Source organism: Pantherophis guttatus, chromosome 5 (assembly GCF_059756535.1).
Source record: "Pantherophis guttatus breed Tessera chromosome 5, ASM5975653v1, whole genome shotgun sequence".
Classification (NCBI taxonomy): Eukaryota; Metazoa; Chordata; class Lepidosauria; order Squamata; family Colubridae; genus Pantherophis; species Pantherophis guttatus.
In genome coordinates, this window is record NC_142067.1 from 31,549,640 (window position 1) to 31,576,476 (window position 26,837).

Below are 26,837 nucleotides of genomic sequence, written 5' to 3' on the forward strand. Positions count from 1 at the left end.
AAATTCACTTTAGGAAGCTAAAAAAATATTCAGGTCTACTTTTTGAAATGTTACGTCTCATCTTTCCTTTAAAAGTAGGTTACCTTACATGCCCTATAGAATTACAATAACATCAAGAAATATGAATCATACATGTTTCATTTTAGGGGCACACAATCTGCTATAATTCTCATGATATAAATAATAACTGGGACTTATGTACTTTGCGACAAATTTAGGGGACAGGGGGTTTTGAGAAGAGACTGCTTGAAAATCTGTTTTTCGAGTGCAAATTCTGGGTTTAGCTGAGAGACTGTTCTTAACATATTCCCCACCTCTCCCTGCAGCTTTGCTGATAGAGATTAGCGCTTTTTCAGGCAAGGAGCTTCAGCAAATCCAAAAGTGACACTCATTTAGGCAACAGACAGAGAGCTATGAAGTCAAAGCTGTGGTAACATTAGTAAGTGTGACATTTGCTGGGCAGAATGTGAGTTCCTATTCTTCTGCAATACCAACAGGCAAACTTTTTTTTTTGTTTGCTCATATGCTTGATACAAAAGGTAAAAAAAGAATGGGTACATATTCAGCTATGCGTCAGGACATCCCCAAATGTTACCTCTGGGCAATGCCCTTTCTTCTGATCTCTCTCATATTAGGTAAGTAATGATTCTAGCAATTATTTTCTTTCACCTTAAGAAAGGTGACAATGGCTTTTTATTATCAAATTATTGTTTATGATAACCTTAGGCATTTTTACTTTCTTGGGAGTAAGCTCCACTAACCCTAGGGACATTAATTTTGAATAAGATTATTAAATGTATGTGAATCTGGTTCCTTTACCCAATTGCCTCATAAATTATTGTATAAAAGATTACTTGAACAATGTAGAAAAAGTTTGTATTTTTCACATCTTTATCTTATAATTTCTACCTTTGCACTTGTTCATTTGTTTGCCCGCAAGATTTTATGCCTGTTCTTCTAAGATATACTTCTATAAATTTTAATGGCATAGCAGTTTTTTCACAGACCTAGCAGCATATGGGGACCTAGAAAGGAGAGAAAAAGGAGCTAGATGGTATTTGTGTCCTTGAATTAAGGGAATTCTGAAAGGTTTAGCTGCCTATCTAGGGTTAAGAAAATATGTAGCTTCTATACAGCCATGAAGCACAGGAGTATTAATATCTTTGAATTTTACAAACCCTGCCCTGTCATAAAACAGGACAAGCTACCTCAGGAAGTTGGTTTTGGATTCATGAAAAATCAGCTATTTGCCATTTCTTCTCGCAGTACTTTTATATCTGAGGTTTTCTGTTTCAGCTGCCAGAATAATTTGGCTAGTCTTGAATAGCAAGCACTTTCACTGGTGAGCTGATTGAATATTCCATTATACTTCAAGCAACAACAACAAAAAAACATTTTAAAAAATCCCCCCTTTGAATTGGCTCTGGGCATTTTATCCTCAGATTAAGCCCATAAAATAAATTCTTAACATATAAAGTTAAAGGTTCTCTTTTACAGTACAGTACTTTGTAAATGTTGCATACCAATATAGAGCTGTCATTTCAGCTTTATTCATTGTCCATAATAAGTAATATTCAATATTTTGCCCATCAAAATTCTGTACACTTTTATCTATGCAAGAGGTTTTTAACTGCTGATAACAATCTACTTGTAAATACAGCAACAGTATTTGCTATATTGATATGCATGATGTAGTTTTAGTTATTTGTATTCTTAGTAAACTCAAGTCAAATTGATTACTTGTGCCTATGTGGACACAGCACAGCCATGCAATGTTCTTGTGAACAGAAGAAAAGTAGCTTGCCAATGCATTTTTCTGTGATATTGTTGCCTTCCCATCCAAATACAGGTAGTCCTCAACTTACAACCACAACTGAGCCCAATTTTTTTGTTGCCAAGCAAGACAGTTATTAAGTAAGTTTTGCCCAATTTTATGACCTTTCTTGCCACATTTGTTAAGTGAATCACTGCAATTGTTAAGTTAGTAACATGGTTGTTAAGTGGATCTGGCTTCCCCGTTCATTTTGCTTGTCAGAAAGTCGTAAAAAGTGATCACATGACCCTGAGACACTGCAATTGTCACAAATACGAGTCAATTGCCAAACATCTGAATTTTGATCATGAGGATGCTGCAATGGTCATAAATGTGAAAATCAGTCATAAATTATTTTTTTCAGTGCCATTGTAACTTTGAACGGTCACTAAACAAACTACCTGTACTAAGCAAACCAGAGTGTGTTTAATTTCTGAATGCAGACGAAGTGGGCCAGGGACTATCACCTGTATAGAAAGTGACTTTTTAGTATTGGCATTATGGACTCACCTTGTGCTACATCCCCCTCTTGCCTTGTAGTAGATGAAAACCAGCACCTTCATAGATAGTGCTGGTAAAAAAAGAAGCTTTTGCTTTTGAGTGGCTGTGTGATTTCTCAGAGTGAAGGATCTTTCTTCTGTGGTGAATTAAATCTTAGAAGGAAGAAGGTTAGAACTGGGAAGAGAGTCCAGGAGACTATGAATAAAAGGAACAAAGAATGAAAAAGTTCAAACAATAAATCAAGATATAATAATCCCTACAAAAGGAATCAATGGAAAGGAACCAACTAGAAAATAATGTCTATAGGAAATAGAAGCAAGAAACTCATGATTTAAAAAAATAATAATTTTAATTTTTAAATAGTAAAGATTTTTTTCACAAAATTAAAAACTGAAGTAACTGAAATAATTCACTTAAGCTAAACGCAGGGAGACTCTGAATTGAAAAGAGAAACTTTGTGTGGAAAGTTTAGGTGGCTTTAAAAAGATTAGGCAAATTCACATAGGAAGAGCCTGTCATTGCTATTAGCCTTGAAGTCAGAATAGCATCTTCTGAATCACAGAGAGCATGCATAAAAAATGCTATGGAGGAACGACTATCATGGCCTGCATGTGTATTTTCTGGATGCATGCTAAGAGTACAGCTCTTCTTAAGTTCAAGAATGATGTATAGCTGGTCAAAACTTCCTAAAGATGCGAAGAAGAGCTGTGTGTTAAGGACAAAAAAGGAACAAAAACCTTACAAATAAGTAATTGCCTCTGAAATCTGACAGAGAAATCTGTCACTTATAACCAGAGCCTTGGATCAGACATTTTAAGTAAGGAAGTGAATGCCAAAATGCAGAAGTAGGATCAATAGTAGCAAGGAATATTTTTCTGTAGCCCATTCTCTCTCTCTCTCTCTCTCTCTCTCTCTCTCTCTCTCTCTCTCTCTCTCTCTCTCTCTCTCTCTCTCTCTGTGTAGTCATATCATTGCATGCATCACCGATGAAAATAGGATCCACTAGCTTGGTTTTATATTTATAGGAGATGGACAATAGAAATAAATACCTCTAGACTACTGACCTTTTGCAATATTAAAAGCCAACCCTGCATTGTGACCTTTATGATGAAGCCCCAAGAGAATGAGCTGGAATATGATATCACAGATGTGAGTCACAAGCTTCCTCCAACGCTAAACACACACAAATAAATGCACACTCTTCCAACAAGTTCTGATATTGCAACATAATCAGACCTGGCACTGATTTAAATATTAGAAGGGCATCATCAATATACAATAATGTTCAGACATCATTTCTATATTTAAAAATATATCTATAGAGACAATCAGTATGTATAAGGGAGAGAGGAAGATTTCTGATGATCCCTTCCAGATTTTCCCAAGCAAACTCAGTCAGGAAATTAGCAGAAAGTTGAAAGTCACTCCTGCTCCCACTGGTTTTTTGCCTGTCCATGGTCATTCTGTTTCTCGGTTTAGGTAAGGGAATATATCTGACGACCTAACAGGGCACAGGTTGTCTAGTAGGGATATAAACATGTGCACCCACAAACACATGTATACATGAAGAGACATGTACAAACATTATGGAATGTGAAAAATTGTTATAATTTAAATACATTTGTGCTGAAATCACACCGCAGTTTAATATTCAGGGTAATGCTATTGCTTTGATTAAATTTGAATGTCTTGTTATCCTATTTAAAAATGCTTAAGTCATAAGAGTCATTAGCTAAATGTGTTATTTCTTATTTCATTCTGTTAAAATTGTCCATAAGAGGCATTTGGGAAAAAAAAAACTATTTTAAGCATTTTCTTATTCAGACCATGCAATTTCTCCTTCCTGCCACATTACTCCTACCTACCTCCACATTCAAACTTTGAATTTGCAAGAGACTGACAAAAATAAAAGTGTACTGGTAGTACAGAACAGATCTTACCAGCAGAGCTACATATAGTTGCACAGATGATGATTGACCTCTTTGTAAAGAACCAATTTTAAAAGTTGTTGTGGTGCAAATAGTAGCCTTTCCAAATGGGGAGCAGTGGCAACATTACGTTGAAATCACACCCTTCAGCTTCTATAATGATGGATGAAATATGTCCAGAACCCAGCAACTAAGAAGACTATCATCTGAGAATAGTATGTACAGGAAAGAGAGGAATCAGCAAATGGGCAACAAATGTTATGTCTGGATAATTATCTGCTGGTTAGGAATGGATGGATGCTACTTCAAATGGCCCATGAAAAAGTGCTTTTACTTCAAATGCCTTCGTCAAATTTTGTTTCATTTAAATTGTGTAGTCAAAAGTATGGAATAACAATATGGTTAGTTGTCTGCAAATGTTCTGAGGATCTTTCCTGTGAAATCCTGAAAATGTAGGTTAGATTTACGTTTCAAATATACTTCTTTCCCAAACACATATAAATTAAAGCATCCGTTTCTCATCCCTTCATTTCTTGATTTTTCTAATCTATTCTGAAGGAGATCTTCCACTGAACCCCTAAACTATATAATAAACCTTCCCCCACCTCCCTTTACAAAAACTTCCCTCTGAAACACACTGCTTTGCTGACTGGAAATTATGGAAAGTGCTAGATAGGGGAGTGCCAGTTTGAGGAAGATTATCCCAGAGTATTGTTATATTCTGATAGAGTCCAAAATGTTGATCTGTCTTTCTACCTTTGCAGTGCTTTATGCTGGTGTTTCTAATGCCACACAGGAGAACGCAGCCACTTCGAGCAATTCCTCTAACCACCCTACAGAGTTTTGGATGAAGACAATGACTGCTGAACCATGGCAACCGTTTCTGTCTCAGACTCCAGAAAAAGAGAAAGCCAAGGAGGGTGAAACAGTGGTCTTTGGATGCCAGTATCACAGTTCCCACGGATCATCTTTGAATAACCTCACAGTGAAGTGGTATAAGCGGGATGGAAAAGGACAAAAGGATGTCATGGAAAATAATGTCACTGCCCTGGAAAACAACACTAGAATTTTCATGGCTGGGAATTTATCGGAAGGTGATGCTTCGCTGACTATCTTAAAAGTGTCAGCCAGTGATCATGGCACTTATTACTGCCAAGTGATTCTTTCCAATGGTGATGTGGTGACCGGTGATGGCACAAAACTTAGAATCCAGAGAGCACTAGGTAAAATTTTGTTCTGCTTTTTAAAAAAAATGTTTTCAGAGATTTTCTAGAATGTTTGCAAGTAGACTATCTGTTAAAGAAATTATAGTGCTCTCCTCCTCCTCCTTCTGACTCAATGATGGCCTAACAAAAGCCTTTTCTGAAAGCACCCGAGGGGCATTGTGAAAAGTAAGCCACTTGGTGTCAGGCCTGGAAGCCATCTTTTACATTGGATCTTCAGGCCTGCCACATTTAGTGCTGTAGGAACTGGGAGGGGGGATTGTATGGAGCAGGGGAGATATATAGTCATAATAACATTCCTTTCTCTGAGAGTCAAGGACATCCTGCCCTGCGCTTGGAGTGGTGTGACTGGGAGGCATCTCCAGTTGGGACGGTGCATTGATTGGGCCATGTGATGGAAATGTGGGTGCTGGGCAGGGACTTGGACTTTCCTATGGGTGGGGAAAACCTGGAAGCTTTCAGATGCACGTTTTCCCAGATGTGCCAATATGACATCTCTAATAAAATACAACTTTGAGGAACTTCTAGCCTTGGAGCCTTCTTTTAACTGATGTTGTTTTGTGTTTTTAATAGGCTGTACACCGCCCTGAGTCCTTTGGGAGAAGGGCGGTATAGAAATAATAATAATAATAATAATAATAATAATAATAATAATAATAATAATAATTATTATTATTATTATTATTATTATTATTATTTCGTTGGGGGTGTTACTTGGAACTCTGACACTTGGCTTTAAAGATCATAGCCTGAGAATACATGTTTAATCATGTTCTTTTTTTTAATTTTTAAATTTAAAATAAGCTAGGTTCACAAAGCTCATTAAGCCATAAAATATGGTTTATAAATTACAATGAGAAAGTGCACATAACGTAAACCATATAAAATAAATCACAATTACACTCGGACTATAGATCTGGGCTGCAAAGATCTGGTAGACTACTAGATAATCAGAATAGAAAATAACAGCATATTTGGGTAATATTTATTTTTCCGTAACAAAGTTTTTAAGGCTTTACAATAAATAGACAAGAGAACAATGCAAACGCAAAACTGAAAACCATGTAAGCTCTACTTTGTGTTGCCTCTGAACCTTGTAAACAAAGGTTCAGTTGATTCAAAGTGCAGCATCCTGCCTGCTGGTAGCAGATTTGATCACATAACTAACACTATGGTCATTGTGGTGGCTACTGGTTTGCTCTAGGTAAAATTAAGAGTACCAGTTTTTATCTTTAATGCCCTAAATGTCTTGCTTTCCAGGTATTTGTAGGACCATCCCTTCTGAAAAGATTTGGAGTTCTTGAAAAAAGGTTCAGTGAGAATCCTCAAATCACATGAGATAAGGGGACGGGGGCTTGGATGTTAGGTCTTCTTGGTCGTAGCCCCCCATTCTGCAACACCTCATTTTCTGAGGTATGGAATCCCCTGGACTCACTTAAGATGTGACTATTCCACAAAGGGTTTGGATCTAATGGGGTATGGGTTACATCGCTGCTGGTTACTTAATTTTAAAAAATCTTCCTTAGTTTCATAAAATAGAGTTTTCGTTGTTTGTAGACTGTTTGTAGGAAGAAACTGAAACCACATTTCAAAGTAAATGAAGATATTTTAAACTTAAAGTCCTCACCTCAACTGCATGAGTCAGTTAAAAGTTCCAAGTGAACAGAATGGTTCATACAAGAAACAGCTTGGAAACTGGTACAACTGAAAACTTAGATAGATATAATATTTTAAAACCTGTCCATTTTCAAATTAGTAGGTCATTAACTTTCCGTTGTGAATAATTTTGAAAATAATTTTTCTATAAAAATATCCACATGTCTAACACCTTGGAGGACTTCAAGAGAAAGATGACGTGCAATTATAGTCATATTCTATCAGTAGGGCTAATAGATCTGAACTGCAAAAGTCTTGTGACAATTAGATGACACGCAAAGAATTGCAATTGAACTAACTGCTTTGCTGCCATGTTCTGAAGTGGAGTTTTGCAACCAGATCTGATTACCATAGCTGTAATCCACAGAGATCATTGGATTACAAATCAATAGAAGTGTCCCAATTTCAATCCTGATTTGGGAACAAAAGGTTGATTATGTAGAACAGGGGTATCAAACTCAATTTCATTGAGGGCCGGATCAGGTTATGTTTGACTTCAGGGGACCGGGGTGGGCATGGCTGGGGTGGGCATGGCCATCTTGACGTCATGAGTGTCAGGGTCACCTGTGGTGGCCCGAGCACTCTGCCAGAGAAAACGGGCTCCCAAGCTCTGTTTTCACTGGCAGAGGCACTGCAGGCCAGTCCTTCACTGTTTCCAGGGCAGACCCATGGGCCAGATCTAAGCATTCCGTGGGTTAGATCTAAGCACCCCATGAGGCAGATCCAGTCCCCGGGCCTTGAGTTTGACACCCCTGATGTAGACCATGTCTACCAGGGGTGGGTTCTACTTACCTTTACTACTGGTTTGCAGCAGGGCCGTACGTGCACGCTCGCTTCATTCGCACATGTGTGCGCTCTTCTGCGCATGCGCAGAAGCATTTTGATGACCTCAGGGTCAGTGGGCGGAGCCTCCCGCCAGTTTTACTACCAGTTCTATAGAACTGGTGCAAACCGGGGGCAACCCACCACTGATGTCTACATATTCTACATGTTCTACAAGTAAAACATGTAGAAATTCACATGACTAATCCAAGGTTAGTTTGTCAGTTGTGTATCAAAGCAATGAGAAAAGGGCTTCTGATGTGGTAAAGACTTGGTAGTAATCTTGTGGTATAAGATTGTGGTATTTATGAGACAAAAGATTTCCAAAAAGATTGGTTCTTTTGATCAAGCTAGTGACATTGCTAGCCACTATTCAAAAGATCTGACAAGGTTAGTAGCTGGCTAGGAGAAGCATCTGTAACACTGTAATGTTTGCTATTATATTTAGAGGCAAAATAGATTAAAATTGCAAAACTCTCTGTTAGGTTCAGCTTGTGAGATGGCACCCATCAAAGGCAGGCAGACATGCAATTATAAATATGATTTTTCTTACACGTATCACATAATAAAGATTTATTTATAGCCAAAAGAATGTTGTTTCTTTTTATTACATGAACAGTATTTTTACTTTCTTGACTAATTCTTACCTGTCTTATCTTTAAATACAGGTAGTCCTCAATTTAGGATCACAATTGAGCCCAAAATTAATGTTGCTAAGTGAGAAATTTGTTAAGAGAGTTTTGTCCCATTTTACAACTTTTCTTGCCACATTTGTTAAGTGAATCATTGCAGTTCTTAAATTAGTAACACTGTTGTTAAGTGAGTCTGGTTTCCCCATTGACTTTGCTTGTAAGGAGGTCGCAAAAGGGGATCACATGACACAGGAACACTGCAAACGTCATAAATGTGAGTCAGTTGGCAAGCATCCGAATATAAATCACATGACCATGGGGGACGCTGCAACAGTCATAAGTGTGAAAAATGATCATAAGTCACTTTTTTCAGTGCCGTTGCAACTTTGAACAATCACTAAATGAACTGTTGTAAGTCGAGGACTACCTGTATTTCCTTTGGTCTATGCTTTCTCTAAGTTTTCTTTTTATTTACTTCTATTTCACGGTTTTGCTTTGCTTGACCTTTTTTCTTTAAGCCCAATAGAACTTCAGATGTATGCATGACACTCCTAAACCCACAGCCCCTTAGTCACTTACATGGCTTCTGTTCAGTTGGCTGCTGGTTAGGGAGTTGACATCATTTCTAGTTGTTCCTGAAAGACAGTAGCTCATTTGTGACTGCCAAAGGGCCTGTTACTGCAGTCTACCTTCCACTGGCTCCTTCACTGCCTGTTTTTGGAGTGCCAGATGCTAGCACTCAGGACTTTATTTTATTTATTTATTTTATTTTGTTGAGTACATATTAGATAATATATGTAAGTATAAGCATGAATTGAATACATAAAATGAATACAATTAAAGGGAACATTAGGACAGGGACGGTAGGCACACTGGTGCTATTATGCACACCCCTTACAGACCTCTTAGGAATGGGGTGAGGTCAACAGTAGATAGTCTTAGGTTAAAGTTTTGGGGGTTTGGTGATGAGACCACGGAGTCAGGTAGTGCATTCCAGGCATTGACCATTTTGTTACTGAAGTCATATTTTCTGCAATTGAGTTTGGAGCAGTTCACTTTAAGTTTGTATCTATTGTGTGCTTGTGTATTGTTGTGGTTGAAGCTGAAGTAGTCATTGACAGGTAGGACATGGTAGCAGATGATTTTATGAGCTATGCTTAGGTCATACCAAAGGCGGCGTAGTTCTAAATTTTCTAAACCCAGAATTTCAAGTTTGGTGGCATAGGGTATTTTGTTACGAGCAGAGGAGTGGAGGACTCTTCTTTTGAAATATTTCTGGACATGCTCAATTGTATTAATGATTAACGATATGCAGTGCGGGTTCCAGACAGATGAGCTGTATTCGAGAATTGGTCTAGCAATTCTCATCACAACCTGGGCTCCCTTGCAAATGCTAGCACCTAGGTGATCTGGTTATATGCCAATATCTGTGGACCACTTAATGAACTTTCAGTTCCTGTATCTTTCGTGGCTGGGTTATCTTAGAGTTTACTTGATATTTTCTTCTGGTGCTTTGTCACTGTCAAAGTACTCTGCTTTTGTTCGCTGTCATTTAGCTGCTGCCTGATTGGCTATTTTATTCTATTTCTGATTTTCTGTTTTCTTGTTCTTTTCTCCTTTTTCATCTTCCTTATGCAGTATTATCATCATACCATTTGCCTTAGAAATGGTAAGAATAAGGACCATAAAAGGAAGAGAAAACACAACAGTGCTTTATCTTCCAAATGCCCTTCCTTTCACACTCTTTCCATGTCAAAGCCATACAGAAGCTTTATTGTATGGACTGGGTACATGTTTAAGTGCTCAAAAATATAAATAAATGTTACACATTGTAACAAGAACCACTAGCCAAGCAAGCTTCTCTCCTTCATTTTTATACTATACTGTCTTATACTATATCAAGTCTTTTGACTCTAAGTAGCTTTCAGCAAAAAAAAAAAAAAAAAAAAATCAACATAACAAATACAAAATTGTCAACAACTCAAATGTTTTAACGTAACATCTGTATTATAAATATTTCTGTAATAAAATTCAATAAAATACATCTATACTATAGCACAATCATATACCTTACATACAGTATTTGCTGTTCCTTCCTGAAAGCTGTTTGAAAGATCTAGGCTTTCAATAAGCCTAGACAATAAGCCTTCAATAATTGATTTTCCTGAAAATCAAGATTTTATTTGGAGAAAAAAGTTTGGAGATGACTAGGCCTTTCATAATTACTTTGAATTGCACACAGAATCTAACAGTGTCAGCCAAAGACATTTCTGCAATATTGTCTTACATGGCTATATCAGGTAGTCCTAATGACCTCATGGGCAGCCATATTCTAACTAATTGAAACTTCTAACTGGACTTCCATGGCAATCTAAAGTTAGACCTTTCTTACAGTAAAGTTTTAAGGACTAAGTGGCTAAATTCTCAAGGAATACAATGAGTCCCACCTTTAAGGTTAAATAGCCAGGAAAGAATTTACTAGAGGCTTTTGTTTTTGGAGGCTTCATGGGAGTTTTCTTTCCTAAATATAGATTCCTTCTTAGAATCTTTTCTTCCAGCATGCTTGGAAGAAAAGATTCTAAGAAGGAATCTGTATTTAGGAAAGAAAACCAAATTTACCCAGATTCAGTAAGTAGCCAACTAAAGAGTGTGTTATTTTATTCTTGAAGTACTCAGGGTTTGTCTATTTCCTTTGGCACCTCTTTTCTCTGAGATTATTTTGGATGAACAGTCATTATTTTTGTGTATATACGGTATTGGAAGCCAAATTATTTTCTCTAAATGTCATCCCCATCTACATTTCGGTTTGCTGTTGTGTGTTTCCTAATCAACCATTAAACAATTAAGAACTATTTTAAGAAGACACTTTGATGCCAGTTTGTGTCTTGGAGGTTACAATGATATGCTTCATATCGCTAGGCCTCAAATGGCTTAGGCCTTTTTAGGTTGACCTCCAGTTGCTGGATTTAAATTAGTTTTATGTATTGATTGAATACATATCCTAGTTTTCCTTTATATGCTAAGGAAGCATACCTCCTCCTATTTTTCTCCTACAATAATCTTATCAGGATGCTAAGAGAAAGACCTGCTTTTGTTTTAATTAACAAAAATGGGCAGCCATTTTCTTTCCTTTAGCTTTGCTCGTTTTTTGTTTATTTGTTTGTTTGTTTGTTTGGCAAGGAGGAAAAAATGGTGGTAACATATACTATTGAAAGCATTAACTGTGGGTTCACTCTTGCCTGTCCTAATTGGGTACTGTAGATCAGTCCTGACAGGATGCATTAACTTCTTCTGTATATGAATAAACATCAAAGCTCGAACAGAATGATACTTTCAATGTTTAAGCAAGTTCCGGTAGTAATGGGCTCAAGTAAGATGATCCCACAGAAACATTTACAGTAGCAACATTTTACCATGTGGATTCTCTTGTGTTTTATGTTGAATGCAATACATTTCTGACTAGGGCATGAATTTCCTCTTAGGTTGGCTTGGTATAGAAGAATCCATTGGAACAATCATTGGCGTGGTGGCTGCTGGTATTGGAGGCCTGATAGTTCTGATTGTAGTCTTAACTCCTAGACTGCGAAAGTGTCTTCCATGTGCTAAAGTAACAGCTCATGAAGGTAGAGTATGAAATGCATGATCATTTAATAAATTAAATATATGCAATACTAATAAATGCAGGGCATCCATGTGGTCCAAGCACTTTCTTTGGCTTGTTCAGAATTGTCACCTAAAAAGTTGTGTAAACATATTTTTGTTGTTTCCTAAAGATGTTTTGCCCAGTTATAACAATCTAAGTGTAACATTATTCTCTAGTATATGATATCTTTCATGTGAAGTGTTAATGAATACTAAAATATAGGAGCATGTCTTTACATGGTTAGTCTATTCATTTATCCAAACCAATATTATTTATGGAATTTTCTCTCTGCTGAGCTGATGTCCTATCTCCCCATCCATGTGTTTGTATAAACAAAGCCAGCATATCAGTTTCCATCCCCCTTGCCAATCCCTATACCATCTCTATTCTGAAATTTTATCCTGTTTTGTAAGTGTGATTCTAATTATAACCAAAGTGATTGGTTTCCTTCCTCTAGTTTTGTTGCTATCTCCTTTCCAATTATCAGCCAGCAAGGGAAAGACCCAGTTATCAGGATCCAGCAATAAATATAGCTGGGTTTACTTTAAGGCTCAATATCTCTTCTCTAGCCTGGATTGCCATCTGCTCCTTCTACCCATTTGGACATTTCCCAAATTGAAATAATGTGATTTTAAACGTGTATAGGAAAATACCCTGGTCAAAAGTTGCTTTAGAGGAGGGGGGGGCATGATATAATTAATTTGAACTATGTGCACTTAGCTGGCAATTGAACTCAGGAAACCCAGATTCCAACAGATTCTCTGCCACTGAAGTTCTCAGGATGATTTGGGATCTCTCTCTCTCCATCTCCCCCCTCCCATTCCACCCGACTGTTATTCTGAGAAAAAGTAATAAGAGGAAGGAATTACATGGCAGTTTAGATTCCTGAAGTGAAATTGGGATGGAATTCTAACAGATAAATAACATACAATAAATTAGAAGGTTCATAGATTTTTTTAAAGAATCTTTTGTTTTGAAATGTGCTCATCTCCCAAAGAAATAAAAAATTAGAAGCTAAGAATAAAATGGAGAGGTAGAGAACAACTTGGGTATTTTGTAATTGAGCACCCCAATATGAGCACCCCATTTTAAGAGAGCATCCATAACATTCCAGAAGATCCCAACATTTTAAAGTTCTCCCTGCTCCAAAGATGATTAAATTTATATTAAGAGTAGATTATAATCTGTTTATTTTAGTCAGCTCTAAATTTGATTTTAAGTTACTTGCAATTGCTTCTGTTTCTGTGTGCATCTGTATCTCATTTATATGAATCGTATTTTTTGGGGGGTGGGGATACATTTCATACCAGTTTGCATGCATTTTTAAATTGTTGACTATCTAGAAAATATACTGCAATTAAAAAGAAAAGCATTCTGATATAATACCCTTAATATTATGAGGAGAAAGTCTAGATATTCTACACAGCACCCAAGCCACAAATAAAAAACAACTTATATTGAAGAATTAAATGCTAAAATTATCTGTGCCAAGACCATGTTTTCCTATTCACCTATAAAATCATCCAACTATAATTGTGTCAATATAATAACACTAGTGAAGACAGGTATTATGTCCTCAGTGATGGCTGTGTGAACCTAGAAAATAAATTACTAGTGGGGAAAAGGTTCAAAGCTGCAATTTAAATAAACTTAAATATCTGGAAAGGATGGAACTATAAAACAAATGGAGTTCATAGAGCAGGATTACCCATTGTTTAACTGTGGTTTATTGACTAAATAACAGCCAATTAAAGCATATTGCAGTTTACAATCAGCAATGACTGGATTTATAGAAATGTGCTAACATCTTCTGGCTAGGAGCTTCTCCAGGCATGTTAACATCCTTCTGTCAAAGGAGCTGCACCTGCAAAATCCTGATGGGCTCTGTAGAGAAGTTTGAATGCCTGCTATGAAGGCATTTGTATTCAAGATCTTTTCATGTTATTCTGTATTTATCCCCAAAGGAAATAACTCTAAAAGTATGCTGCATATTAAAAATAATTTTGAATGGTTACTTTTGTTTTTGTTTTTGTTTTTTGAATTTTTTTTTAATTTTAAAACAAAACTTAAAACATAAAACAATTATCATTCATTATAATTACAGAAAGTGTATTGATCGGTTACAAATCTTTTGTGCTTAATCCTCTATCCAACATTTTCTTATTTAACAGTTTATTACATTATTATTCTCATTTACCAATTATTTGAAGTAGCATATCTTCCATAAGGGAAATAAACACCTCTTTATATGTTTTATTATTTTATCCATTTCATGTTTCATATTTCATTTCCATGCTTTCTTGTCTAACCATTGATAAAATAAATCCCATATCAAATAATATTGTTTATCTTTTTGTTCCCTAATTTCAAATGTCAATTTACTCATTTCAGCACACTCCAAAATTTTCTTAATAACATCGTCATCCATAGGTATCTTCTCTCCTTTCCAGTTTTTAGCAAATACAATGAATGTTTACTTTTGTTATTGCAATGTTTTCACTCCATTTTTAAAAACGTGCCAATACAATATTAGCAGAAGTTCTGAAGCAGAATAGAAAATCAATACAAATACTCAAAATGCAATCAGAATAACATAGTTTAGTTCATGAATGACATGCATTTTGAGTTATGTCCATTTATAACTGCTGGAGAATAACCAAGGATTAGTGTTTCAGTTTCAAATATGTCTATGCAGTACATATTATCAGTGTGGGCTATAGGCATTATACTTTAACTTAATTAATCCATAATTAATCTGTTAAAAAAATTACCATAATCTCTGCTGATGGTCACTAATTTGGATGGCTTTAAAAGAGAATTGGAGAACAAGTCTCTTAAGAGCTATTAGTCTTGAAGAGTCAGTGCTACCTTACAACGAAGGCAGCACTCTTTAATATATCAGGTGCAAGAGGACAATTGGAGAGAGCTGCATCTTCATGTTCTTCTTAGCATCCCAGGTACTAAAATGCTTTTGGTTGGCCACTGCAAGAAACTGAATGCTGAACTGAAAAGACCCTCAACCTGATCAAAACTATTACATTCTTAACCACAAGTCTTAGATCATAATGGTACATGAATGGATAAAGGAATACAGACAGACATGCCTGTGACAATTCATGTGTAAATGCTTTGGGTATTTCTAGATGATCTTCGACTTGCTTTATTTGTAGAAATTGAATTTGTCTCTGACTAACACCATACCTGGTTTTCTTGTTTCTCCAGTCTTTTCTCTTATAATAACCACAAAGAGAGGAAAGGCAAACTTGCTGCCCAATGCCTTTCGATTGGCATTGATTCTTGCATCTGGATTGATTGATTGAAGATCAATTGATTTATATTATTTGTTACTATTTTCACTTTACTGCTCATTTATTTTCTTCTTCCTTTCTTCTTTTTCTTCCCCCTTCAGCATAATTTGGAGCAATGGACTAAAGAATAATATCAGCTATGACAAGAATTGCATAGTTAATCAGTAGGAAAAAAACTACATGTTGTTCATGTATCTTATTTTTAAAAATAGAATAAAATTTTAGCATCATTTTAGCTCATATGCCTTTTTTAGAAAAATATAAAGTTTATTGATAGAATGAGTGTATGAAAAAAGTTTACAATTTTAGGTTAATTTTAATCAATGGCTTACTTGTCAGTATGGACAGTGGCCTTCTAGTCAATATAAGTTAATAATTGTACTACAGACTTTGAAAAATGGAGACTGGGAAACCAAAAAAGTGGTTTGAGGGGAAAGGGACAGAAGAAGGAGGAAGGAATAAGGACTGCACCCCTACAACTTCTCTTCAGAGTATCCTCTCCTGCCATTGCATTTCTGACTACACTGGAAATCAGGACTTTTTTATATAAATGGATGTTCAATTCTGTACTATGCAGGTTACTATTTGCACATTGTATAGGGCAAATGGAGTTAAGGTGGGGATGAGGAGAATAAAACTTTCTGACGAGTAAAACGTGCAAATATTTCTCTAATTAAAGCATGCACTTAGAAACTTGCAACAGATAAAACAAAATATCAATACATACTTTGTGTCAAATATTGATAGCTGAGGACTGGGATATTTTACCGAGGTAAACTAAAAAAAATGGGAACAAACCTGTATGAATTAGCAATGATTGCTACGATTATCTGCAAAAGCAATCTCATTTCTGCATAAAGGGGAAGAGGCTTGGGCATGATAGTCAAGCAGTGGCACCCATAGAAACCACATTGACATTAAAATGATGATATATATGATGTGGTCATGCAAATGCTTCCAAAACCATCAGTTTAAAATAGTAATGACAGTTTATTAAGAGCATAAATAGCAAAAAAGTAACACGGTGTTAGGTTTAAAGAAAGAAAATAGGCCATGTGGGAACAAATTATAATTGGATAAAGCCAGCATGAGAAAGTAAATATGCCTGAAAGAAAGGTTTCTGTACTTATTTATATCTTGCCTTATTTATTTTTATAAATAACTCAAGGTGACGAACTTATCTCACTTTTCCTAATTTTACGGCAAAGATTTTAGTTAAGTACATAGAACATAAAAATGGATCCTAATGTAGGGTCATTCTATTTAGGTAGAAATAGCAGGCTTTACCTAGAATTTCTATGGGGCTAGATTCCTGCCTATATCTTGGAAGTTGGAGGTTTAGAATCCAGCTTCCCCCTTCCAGGCCTGCTCTCCAGCCAGCTGCTATTCCAAGGAAAACTTCAAAAGAGAAAAAAGTTGTTCAAACTTTTCTCCAGAAAATATATTATGGGTATTTTCTGACATGACAGGATTCTAAGAACATCAGTGGTCATAGTGCCCAATGCAGCAACATACATAAAATGGACTCTTTTTACAGTTTAAATTTTTTTTAAAAACCCATTAATGCAGTCAGTCATATGGACATTGCTGGATGTCAGCTACTGAAGGGCTGAACTGACATCAGTGTCTGTCATTCATATGGATTAACAGGACTACAAAAACTTCAAGATTCTATAATGACAATCATATCTAACAGTTGCAGAAATTAATTTGTTTTGGATCAGCATCCCCCTGCTTATGTTTGTGACAGATACTTTGGTGACAATTGTCATTCCTGATCATTTGGTAGGTTGGCTATGGATCTGTAGTTAAAAAGATTGTGAAGGTGCCACATTGCACCTGGCTATTTTGTCATCCTTCTGTAGATTATTTATTTATTTTATTTTATTTTATTTTTATACCACCCTTCTCCTGCGGGACTCAGGGTAGTATACAGCCGAGATAAAACATAGCATATAAAATTTAAAAACAGTTTAAAAAACAATTAAATAATTTCAGCCCAATAATTTAAAACAACCCAATTAAAACCGAATTCAATTAAAACTGAGAGGATGGGATCAAGCCAGCCTGGCTAGATGGAATAAGTGTGTTTTCAGGGCCCGACGAAAAGTCCGGAGGTCTGATATCGTGCGTATCTCAGGGGGTAGGTCATTCCAGAGGGCAGGTGCTGCCACAGAGAAGGCTCTCCCCCTGTTTAGTTTCTAGTGAGTCTTCTTAAATTTACTGTACAAAACCATATCCCGTGGAAAATGGATCATTCACTAGCAAGAGAGCACTTTTCTCTTAGTTTTGCACTGAAGTTACATGACAGTCCCAATTCTTATTTTTTTTTTGTACTGTACTAATTTCCATTGCTGTTTTATATTGTTTTCTCACTTAACTTCCTTTTTTAAAAGATGATTTTATATTTGTATAAAATACTGTTTTTTTTAAACAGAATGGAATCATATGGTGAATATCTTATATTAGCTTCTTAAACTGGTAGAGGCACTTTAGTAACACAAATGTTCATATGCACATTTTCTTAAGCTACAGCATATATTTCTAAATAAATAATTCTGCAACAGTGGAGCCGCTCTGTATCTTGCTGAAGAGCACCAGAGGGCAAGAATGCTAGATTTCTCTGCTGCCATCAACTGATTGCTTAGATATTTGCAGAATTCCAAAGTATGATTCATAATTTCAGAAGCTGGAAAAGTGTAAAAGATCAGGAAACTTGTAGCTTTCAGTTTGAAAAACATGGAAATAAAGACACTAATATTAAAAAAAAAAAACCTCAATGGTTTTAATTGTTTATTATCAAAATCTATTAATGCCTATAGCAACATAAAGGATATATTTGGCCACAAAGATAATTTGGCCATAAGATGTAGCGCTGATTGAATGATGCAAATCTCCAACACCAAGCTGCTTCTTTGTCGCACTGGCAAATTATGTTTTGACATCTGTTTAGAGCAGCATCTGAAAAAAAGGAATGAAGAAGATACTACTGCTGGTTATGATGAAGTAGAGCACAAAAACAAAATAGTCCTGCTTATCTATGAAACTAGCATTTATTAAGATATATACGGTAATCTTAAAAGATAAAGGATTGTTCTGTATGAAACTTTTTTGAACACCTTAAAATGGTTAAAATGAAATTCATACTGCTTGAAGGCCATTTTGGACATTTAAAAAAATCATGATTGGGGATTAAAGATTTGGCTGGGTGTAACAAGTATGCATTCACCCACTATATCTTACAATTACATAATACGTATTTATCAAGGTGAAAACAATGCATTGTACACTCCATGTTCATTTTTATTTATTAAGCCCTATGTCACAAATATTAAAACAAATATTTTTCTAGGCCCTTCTGTGAAAAGTCAGCTTAAAATTTAAGAAACAAGAAAATCTAAACTTAGTAATATGAAGTATGAAAATGAAAACACCTCTTTCACTAAGTAGGCAAAGGATTTTAAGCCTTGCTGCTCTTCTGTACTCTGAGGTAAAAAGCTGTAAAAAGCTGTAATCCACAGTCATGATACTCTGCGACGAATGATGGTACAGTGGTTAGAATGCAATGTTGTAGCTAACTCTGCCAACAGCCAGCTCGATCCTGACCAGCTCAAAGTTGACTCAGCCTTCCATCCTTCCAAAGTCAATAAAATGGGGACCCATATTGTTAGGGGCAATTTGCTGACACTGTAAACAGCTCACGGAGTGCTGTAAAGCACTATGGAGTAGTAGATAACTCTACTAAGTGCTATTGCTATTGCTGTTATGGTGGTTGATGATCAAGAGCTGCCCTTTAGATTTGAGAAGTGTCCAAGAACAAGGGCCACAGTAGGCAGGGCACTGGATAGGGCTGGGGTTTTGCAGAGTTTACAGGATTGGTTTGTTTTTTTTAAAAAGTTCTGTTCAGCGTATTTTGAAGTGTACCCTACAATTTCAATATTTCATGAACCTCAAAGAAACAACACTGTATCACTATTTAGCCATCACAGTCAAGTGGTGGCTACAATGAATGGCCTGCATCCCTAAAATCACTGGATTTTGCCCACCTGTGTTTTATGAATTGCAACGTATAAAAATCTATAGCAATTCAACACTGTTTATTCATAACACTGTTAGAACAGTGTTATGAATCTTCCAAGATCTCTGAGAAAACCAATAGGACCTTCTGAAATTAAAAGCTGAATTTTTCATCTCTAGAACATCTGTATGTACTTGTGCCTCTCTGAGATAAGGTAAATAAAAATAAGGACATTCAAGTTGTACCTTACCACATATCACAGTATTGTCCTGACAAGTCCACTTATATCTGTCTGTTATGGGGTTACAGCCTTGTCGTTGTGCAAAGTCATAACAGCAGTCATGTCTATGGCAGCACCTTTCAGCAACAGAGAATGATTAATATCATTGATATGAGCCTTGAACATCAAGCAGTATGTGCAGCACTGTGAAACTCTATCTCTAGTTTTACAGTGCTCTGGTGCGTGCGAAATTTACAAGCCCTAACAAGTACTTCCATGAAGCTCAGTTCAGTCTGGATATTTTAAGTAAGCGTTTCTCTGAAGTCTCTTAAGAAAACACAGCAATTGTGGTTTGATGTTCACAAATACATATTGTCTATATATGTAGGGTGAAAACGTTAGTAATAATTCAAAATAAATACTTTTCTAGTTCCACTGCAAGAAGAGATCACATGGTCATATCTTTTCTCTATTGCATTCTCAATTTAGCAACATTATTCTGTCATCCAGAATAATAAAGGACAGGGTTTGTCCTAATCATATCATGTTACTGTTCCTAGTACTCACAGTTATTTTGTTACATGCTCTTCTTTTTTTAATTACTTATACTATTATTTTTCCATATGTTCTTGTCTCAAATTAAATTTGGCCTCATTTAAAATGTATTAGACAGAATGGGATTAATTCAATTGAAGAGTGTAATGGAAATATGAATTTAATAGATAAAGAAGTGGTGTACGTACCAATCTGTTTCATCCTTGGGCCAACCTCTTCCTCCTGGACCACAATAGCATCCGTAACCTACATAGGCCAAAGAAAATCGGCTTGTACCACATTTTAGGGTTCCGTATAATTCAATGAGTCCTCTTTTATTCACAAAATGGTTTTTTCCAAGAACACCATTCCATACTGCAAAGGCAGAAATTAAGATTTCACTGCATTTGAGTAGGTCCAACTCCATACAATAATTGCTTTATCTCTTTTTACACAATCTGCTTCTGCATTAATATATACATTATATCTGTGTTTGGCTGGAGTGTTGGGTAGCTGTTAGAAAGTAGAGGAAGTTTAGATTAAATTTTGGGTTGCTGTACCCCTCAATTTTGGTCAAGGCTTCAAGCAAGCCTGCATGAGGAAAGTTGCACAGCAACATTGCTATTTTGGAGGAACCAACTTCTTACTTTCCATGCAATAGCTTTCAACAAACTTCCTTCCTGCAGTAGATGATGAAAGATGAACAGGGCTTTCAAGGCACTCCTTATAGTCTATATGAATATACTGTTTATCTTGCAACATTTGCTATGAACCCTGTGCATTGATTTTAGTCTGTACAGGTGTCAAGAAATATGAAAATTAAAACCATGTTGGGAGTACAGCAAATGAATGAGAAACACAACAAAGTAGAAAGGGCAAGCTTCCAACTTCCTGATTTGAATAGAATTCTTTGCCATTTATCTTGGGCACATTTTCAAGACAAAAACAAAACTCCAAACTGAAGAACTGTTTTAAAATTTATTTGCTTTTTTTCGCCCAGGAGATTTCTTGACTCTCTAATATGCATGCCTGAAAATATCATATTCTTTTTTTATTACACAATATTCAACCTTAACTATAAAACTAAAGACAAATATGTGACTTTGTTGTAAGAAGAAAATTAAAAACTTAGTAGTGATTGCAATTTCTGACAGGCAGACATACACTTAAACAGAAACAGTCTACTTCTACTTCAAATATATAAACATTAAAGCATATATGTGTGTGTATGTGTGTGTGCTGCAGAATTCCTCAAGTCACAGAGAAAAAAGTCTAACTCATTGATAGAAAAATACGAATGGGTGTGTATAGAATCTCAGACCCTAGAAAAAAAATCTTTCAACAGAAGTTTATTAAAAGAATTACATCAACATTAAGATAAACAAAGTGATGAATTATTCAATCTGTAAATATTTACAGATTGCAAATCACAGCTTTTGGCCGCAAAGAAATTAAAAAGAAACTAAGGGTGAATTTCATCTTTTTTTATTGATTCCTGCCACCCATCAAATTCAAAACTAAGTATCATTTCAAAATGGTTTCAGTCACATTTTATAATCTTAAGTGTGGTTTCAAAATTGGCTATTGTGTTACAGTATTTATTCAGCAAGGCAGTTTTGCTAAAACCTTAGAAGTTTAAGAATGCACAGAAAGCCTTGTGTTTTCTTTGTGTTTTCATGTGACAACAATGTGATGCCGCAAGTTTGACATCCCTGCCCTAAAGATCCCAACAACTGCCTATGCAGCTGTGTTCTGAGCCAGCTGAAGCTTCCAGATACTCTTCAAGGGTAACCTCATGTAAAATGCACTGCAGCAGTCCGTGTGTGAGATGACCAGAGATCCAATGACTGAGTACAGGTACTCCCAATTCAAGGGCACAACTGGTGCACTACACAAAGTTCTGTGATGGGTCTCTTAGCCATGATTGCCAGCTGCTCATTGAGCAAGAGTCATGAGTCCAGGAGAACCCCCAATTGTGCATGGGGTTTGTCTGGGGGAGTGCAACCTCATCCATAACTAAAGATGTTAAAGTCCCAGAACTAGAAGCTCTGCATCTTACAGGGTTTATTGTTCTGCATGCAAGTTCTACATTGTGAAACCAATGCCTCTAATGTCTGACAGCATCTACTGTCATTATTTAAATCAACATTTTTTTCTGCTGACATTTGTTTACTCCATTTCAACCAACACATTAAATGAACTTTTCTACAGAAAGATCACTGTAGGAGGATGGAAAAATAGATGAAGTGATATTTAAAGAGTCCCAAACACATAAAGATGGGGGAGATATTCAGCTATGACAATTGTTATTTGCCCTTGTGCTGAATTACCTATTGAACTAGTTCCACCAAAGTAGTTTTAATTGTCTAATAAAATGTTTAGGTGTGACACTCACTTAACTGGAATATGTACAAACTTCAAGATACAAGTCTTTATCTCTGTTTGCCGGTTTTCAGACAAATAAAACAAATGTACCTATTCCTTTATTATTTAAATGCTCAAACAAATTATTATAACACTATTAAGTGTTTTCATAACTGAGGACAATATGAAAAAGTGTGCTATCCATGTCTTTCTTGTTTCACTTGAATACAGCAATTTAAGACTCATATAAACATTGTCAACATTAAGTGAGGAAAACAGAAGGGGAAAAGGATCGGCTTTTCTTTCAGGCCAGCATCTATCACCATTTAACATTTCATTTGCACTCACCTGCCTGAAACAGCAGCAGTGTCACCAACCGGTGTTCCATGTGGAAATCGTATCACTCCACTGTGCCTGCACACCTACAGTCTGTTTAGACTCTCCCTGTAGTTCTGCTGTCAAACTGAGCCAAGCAATGGGTGTGTATAAATAATCTTACTGGATACTCTCAGAACTAAATGTATGAATCCATAAATTTCAAACACTTCCTTCTGAGCAAAAAGAGATCATTATTCAGAGGCTGGAAGAAGGGCAGTTCTTGATGGCTGGGCTTCTATTTGCATATAATTCATCAAATCTTGGTAAAAGGGAATTTGACTGAATGTGCTGGACATATTACAACCACAAAGCTGGTGTTCTTTTCCTAAGCTTTTGTTTGCAGTCCCTAACTGACCTCACCATTTGTTTCATAGATCTTAGTGTTAAAGACTTACTTCTGCAACTGGTATTGGCAGCATTTAAACTAATGAACTATTAAAATAAAGATCCTTTGTTTTAATGCTTGAGATTTTAGCAAGCTGTTTAAAATGAAAAACGTGCAGTAGTTCAAAATCTGGTCATATTAGGTTTCCCAATATATCATCCGTGGTTCAACCTTGCCTAGGGACTTCTTGAAATGCCTCACTTTTATTTGGGACTTTCCTTCCTCCATGATAGCCATTTTGTGAAAGGACAAGCCCTCTTCCATGACAGATACCTCAAAGGTCCATATGATTGAATGTTCCAGTCTCCTCTGTCCTGCAACAAAGCTGCAATGTATATCCCCATCTACTCATTGGAGCCAGCTATATGTAATCCATGAATTTTAGCATTCTTCAAATAGAATTATTAATTATTTATTGTTTAAATGACTTGAGGTACTAAAGAAAGTGGGATTAATCTAGTTGATTAATGAAATTTAAACAGAAATGAAAAATACAGTTCTAAAATTGGTGTTCTTCTGCTTCTGTCCTAGTTTAGTAACCCTCACATGAGTCTTCGACAACTCGACACAGCCAGCTTACCACTACCGCTGCCAACTCATCACTATCAAGTCGTCGCAAGATAACTCAACTCTGCCAATTCACTGTGGAGACAACTCATTGCAGATAGTCAGAGGAAGAGGTGGGCAATTGAGCGAGCAGATGGGCAGAATGCAGCGCGGTAGTGGTGACAGGGACCAGCACGGTGGTGGTGACCATTTTCACACACCCCACTGCTGCTGCAGCTGTTTAGTGGCAGCGGTGTTTGGGCTATTTGGGCCAATTGTAGTGAGAGGGACAGGTGGCAGCAGAAGCAGGGCATATCCCATTTTCATACCACCCGGGAAATCGGCGCAGCAGCGGCAGGGTGTGTGAAAATGACAGGCCCACCCACCACCCCCGAATGGCCCAATCATCGCCTCTGCCTCCAAATGGCCCATGGCAGCAGCAGCAGTGGCAGTACATATGTGAAAATGGGAAGCCCCCAGCTGCCACTCTATGCTCTGCCCACCCACTTGCCTGTTTGGTTGTCCCACTAGCTGTCTGCGGTGAGTGGTCCCCACCGTGAATTGGCCATGTTAAGATGTCCTATGACTTGGCAGAGGTGAGTTTGTAGAAGTGACTTGGCAGTGGTGAGCTGGCCGCACTGAGCACCTTGCGCCAAATTGTCACATTCTACCTCACAGAAATATAAATGGCTTAAAAGAATTTTAAAATCAGATTGTTACGGTTGGATCTGAAAATAATAAGTAACCAGTCATCTGAAATTAATATTATATAAGTTTTTACTGGCAACAGGCAATTTGTAATTGCACACACCTTCTTCAGCTCTTTCTGGAACTATCCTAAACTCTGCATTTAAATTACAGGAAATAAATACTCAAGGATGGGTGTGCGTATGTACAAAGCAAAGCTGGAAACTCCTGCAATGACTTGACCCATGAAAAAAATGATTTCCTTAGAATGTGACGTGTATATGTTGAAATATCAAGTCCTTTGATACATGAGGCTAATGCATATCAAAACCAAGGCCCTGGGAAAACTAAAATAGGTTTATTGCAAAAGGGAAAGGATTTCATCCTTGCAATATGAAGTAATAGTACAAATGAGGGTATGGCTATACCCTAAATATATTAATGTGAAAAAGAAAAGGAAAAAAATAACAAAATTAAAATTCTTAGTGAAGTGACTTCTGATATTCATTATAAGTACAAACGAACTTAGTAGTTCTTCACTCCCTATAAAGTAGCCTTACAATCTTTCTCAGAAAATAAAACTGATTACTAATTACAGGCTAGTTCTTCATTCTGAAGTATGGCATTTCCTTAGGTAAAATAGTACTCTAATAAAGCAATAATTGGTAACTAGTTATGTCCCTCATGGCAACGATATTACTTCCTGATAATATGTTCTCTAAATTCCCGAAATGTTCACCAGCCCCAAAAGTTGGTATCTCTGAATTAGATGCAATAAGATGATGACAAAGAAGGAAACAAAGAGAAAGCTGCGATTTTTAAAACACACACACGCCCATGCACACAAAAGAGTAGAATGGACAGATTGGAAGGTGAGACAGAAGAGTTAAGCCTGCTTACGGTGCAACTGAGTCCTGCTTGGAAGCCATTATAAGAAGTCGATTGGTTACCTAGTAACCAGTGGTGGGATTCAAAATTTTTTACTACCGGTTCTGTGGGCGTGGCTTGGTGGGCATGGCAATGCTTGGTGGGTGCTTTGTTTGAAGCGAGGTGAGAAGAGGTGAGACAGTATTAAATAACAATGTCCTTTATTAGGCAAGGCCTCAGGCCATAACAACAGCAAACACCCATTACAGTAGGAACGAATGAACCAGGCAACAATTTCTGTCAAGGCTGCTATTTATACAGCAGCTGTCAAAAGGTGGCCAATCACAAGCACTCATTTCTCCCACCGGCCGAGCTGTCACTTCACAGCCAATAGGCAACACTTCCGTGTTGCTGGGCAGAGGTGTGGCTAATTATGCCACAGTGGGCATGGCACGGGAAGGATACTGTAAAATCTCCATTCCCTCCCAATCAGCTGGGACTCGGGAGGCAGACAATAGATGGGGGTGGGGCCACTCAGAGGTGGTATTTACCGGTTCTCCGAACTACTCAAAATTTCCGCTATCGGTTCTCCAGAACTGGTTAGAACCTGCTGAAACCCACCTCTGCTAGTAATCTCTATATGCATCTATATAGCTGCCTTCTAGAACTGTTCATGTGAATGGACTGAGTGTGGGAATCAAATTAATGTTATATTAAATACTGCAAAAAATAAAGTATTACTGTTTTTTAATCCACTCACAATGCAGAATTCAGAATAATGGTTTTAAATGACAAGAAATGAGATACTGACTGAATGTTTGGAAAGTGAGTATCTCAGATGATGGTTTCTCTGCAATGTTTGGGCTGCCATGCCATGATCAATAACATGGACATGATGTTCTATAAACTACTATACTCACAATGCACATTCCCAAAACCTCTGATTCATCCCAACTGAGAAAATGAATGTGCATTTTGTCACCCTCAAGATTTGAATAAAACTTGCATTACGAGTTCTGCCTGTGTTAGTGGCAGGGGTGAAATCTACTTACCTTCCTTACCGGTTTGGAAGTACACACACGCTTCACATGTGCATGCAGACCATGCACATTCTGCACGCAAAGAAGGTAAAAAACACATTATGTCCTGGTTAAAACCAGGAAGTTACAACACCGGGGCGGGTGGGTGGAGCTTTACTCCACCATCGCTACCGGATCGCCGAACCACATACCATGATCGCTACCGGATCACCCAATCCGGTCTGAACCAGGAGCATTTCACCCCTGGTTAGTGGGCCTTACTTTTTTTACGG

The 26,837-nt window shown here is 36.9% G+C and overlaps 2 protein-coding genes across 2 annotated transcripts; one reads left to right on the top strand and one right to left on the bottom strand.

The window, feature by feature from the left end:
* Window positions 1-411: 411 nt before the first annotated feature.
* On the top strand, window positions 412-17,962 carry LOC117662383 (uncharacterized). The gene is made up of 4 exons (XM_034411795.3): window positions 412-635; window positions 5,007-5,465; window positions 12,058-12,198; window positions 15,628-17,962. The coding sequence occupies exons 1-4, from the start codon at window positions 524-526 to the stop codon at window positions 15,630-15,632; spliced, it is 717 nt and encodes a 238-aa protein (XP_034267686.2). The 5' UTR covers window positions 412-523; the 3' UTR covers window positions 15,633-17,962.
* A 344-nt stretch (window positions 17,963-18,306) lies between these two features.
* LOC117662388 (phospholipase A2-like) lies at window positions 18,307-23,156 on the bottom strand. Its single transcript, XM_034411802.3, has 4 exons — window positions 23,011-23,156; window positions 20,508-20,673; window positions 19,795-19,901; window positions 18,307-18,487 (listed from the first exon to the last, which is right to left on the bottom strand). Exons 1-4 carry the CDS (start codon window positions 23,048-23,050, stop codon window positions 18,336-18,338), a joined length of 465 nt encoding a protein of 154 aa, XP_034267693.1. The 5' UTR covers window positions 23,051-23,156; the 3' UTR covers window positions 18,307-18,335.
* Between the last annotated feature and the right edge of the window lie 3,681 nt (window positions 23,157-26,837).

Excerpts from the sequence above, each read along its gene's own strand:
- LOC117662388 (XM_034411802.3), bottom strand. The coding sequence starts at position 23,050 with ATGGAACACCGGTTGGTGACACTGCTGCTGTTTCAGGCAG. Across the intron at positions 20,674-23,010 it reads ACTGCTGCTGTTTCAGGCAG|TATGGAATGGTGTTCTTGGA; the intron begins GTGAGTGCAAAT and ends CTGCCTTTGCAG. Across the intron at positions 19,902-20,507 it reads CCCAAGGATGAAACAGATTG|GTGCTGCCATAGACATGACT; the intron begins GTACGTACACCA and ends TGTTGCTGAAAG.
- LOC117662383 (XM_034411795.3), top strand. The coding sequence starts at position 524 with ATGCTTGATACAAAAGGTAAAAAAAGAATGGGTACATATTCAGCTATG. Across the intron at positions 636-5,006 it reads TCTGATCTCTCTCATATTAG|TGCTTTATGCTGGTGTTTCT; the intron begins GTAAGTAATGAT and ends CTACCTTTGCAG. Across the intron at positions 5,466-12,057 it reads TAGAATCCAGAGAGCACTAG|GTTGGCTTGGTATAGAAGAA; the intron begins GTAAAATTTTGT and ends ATTTCCTCTTAG.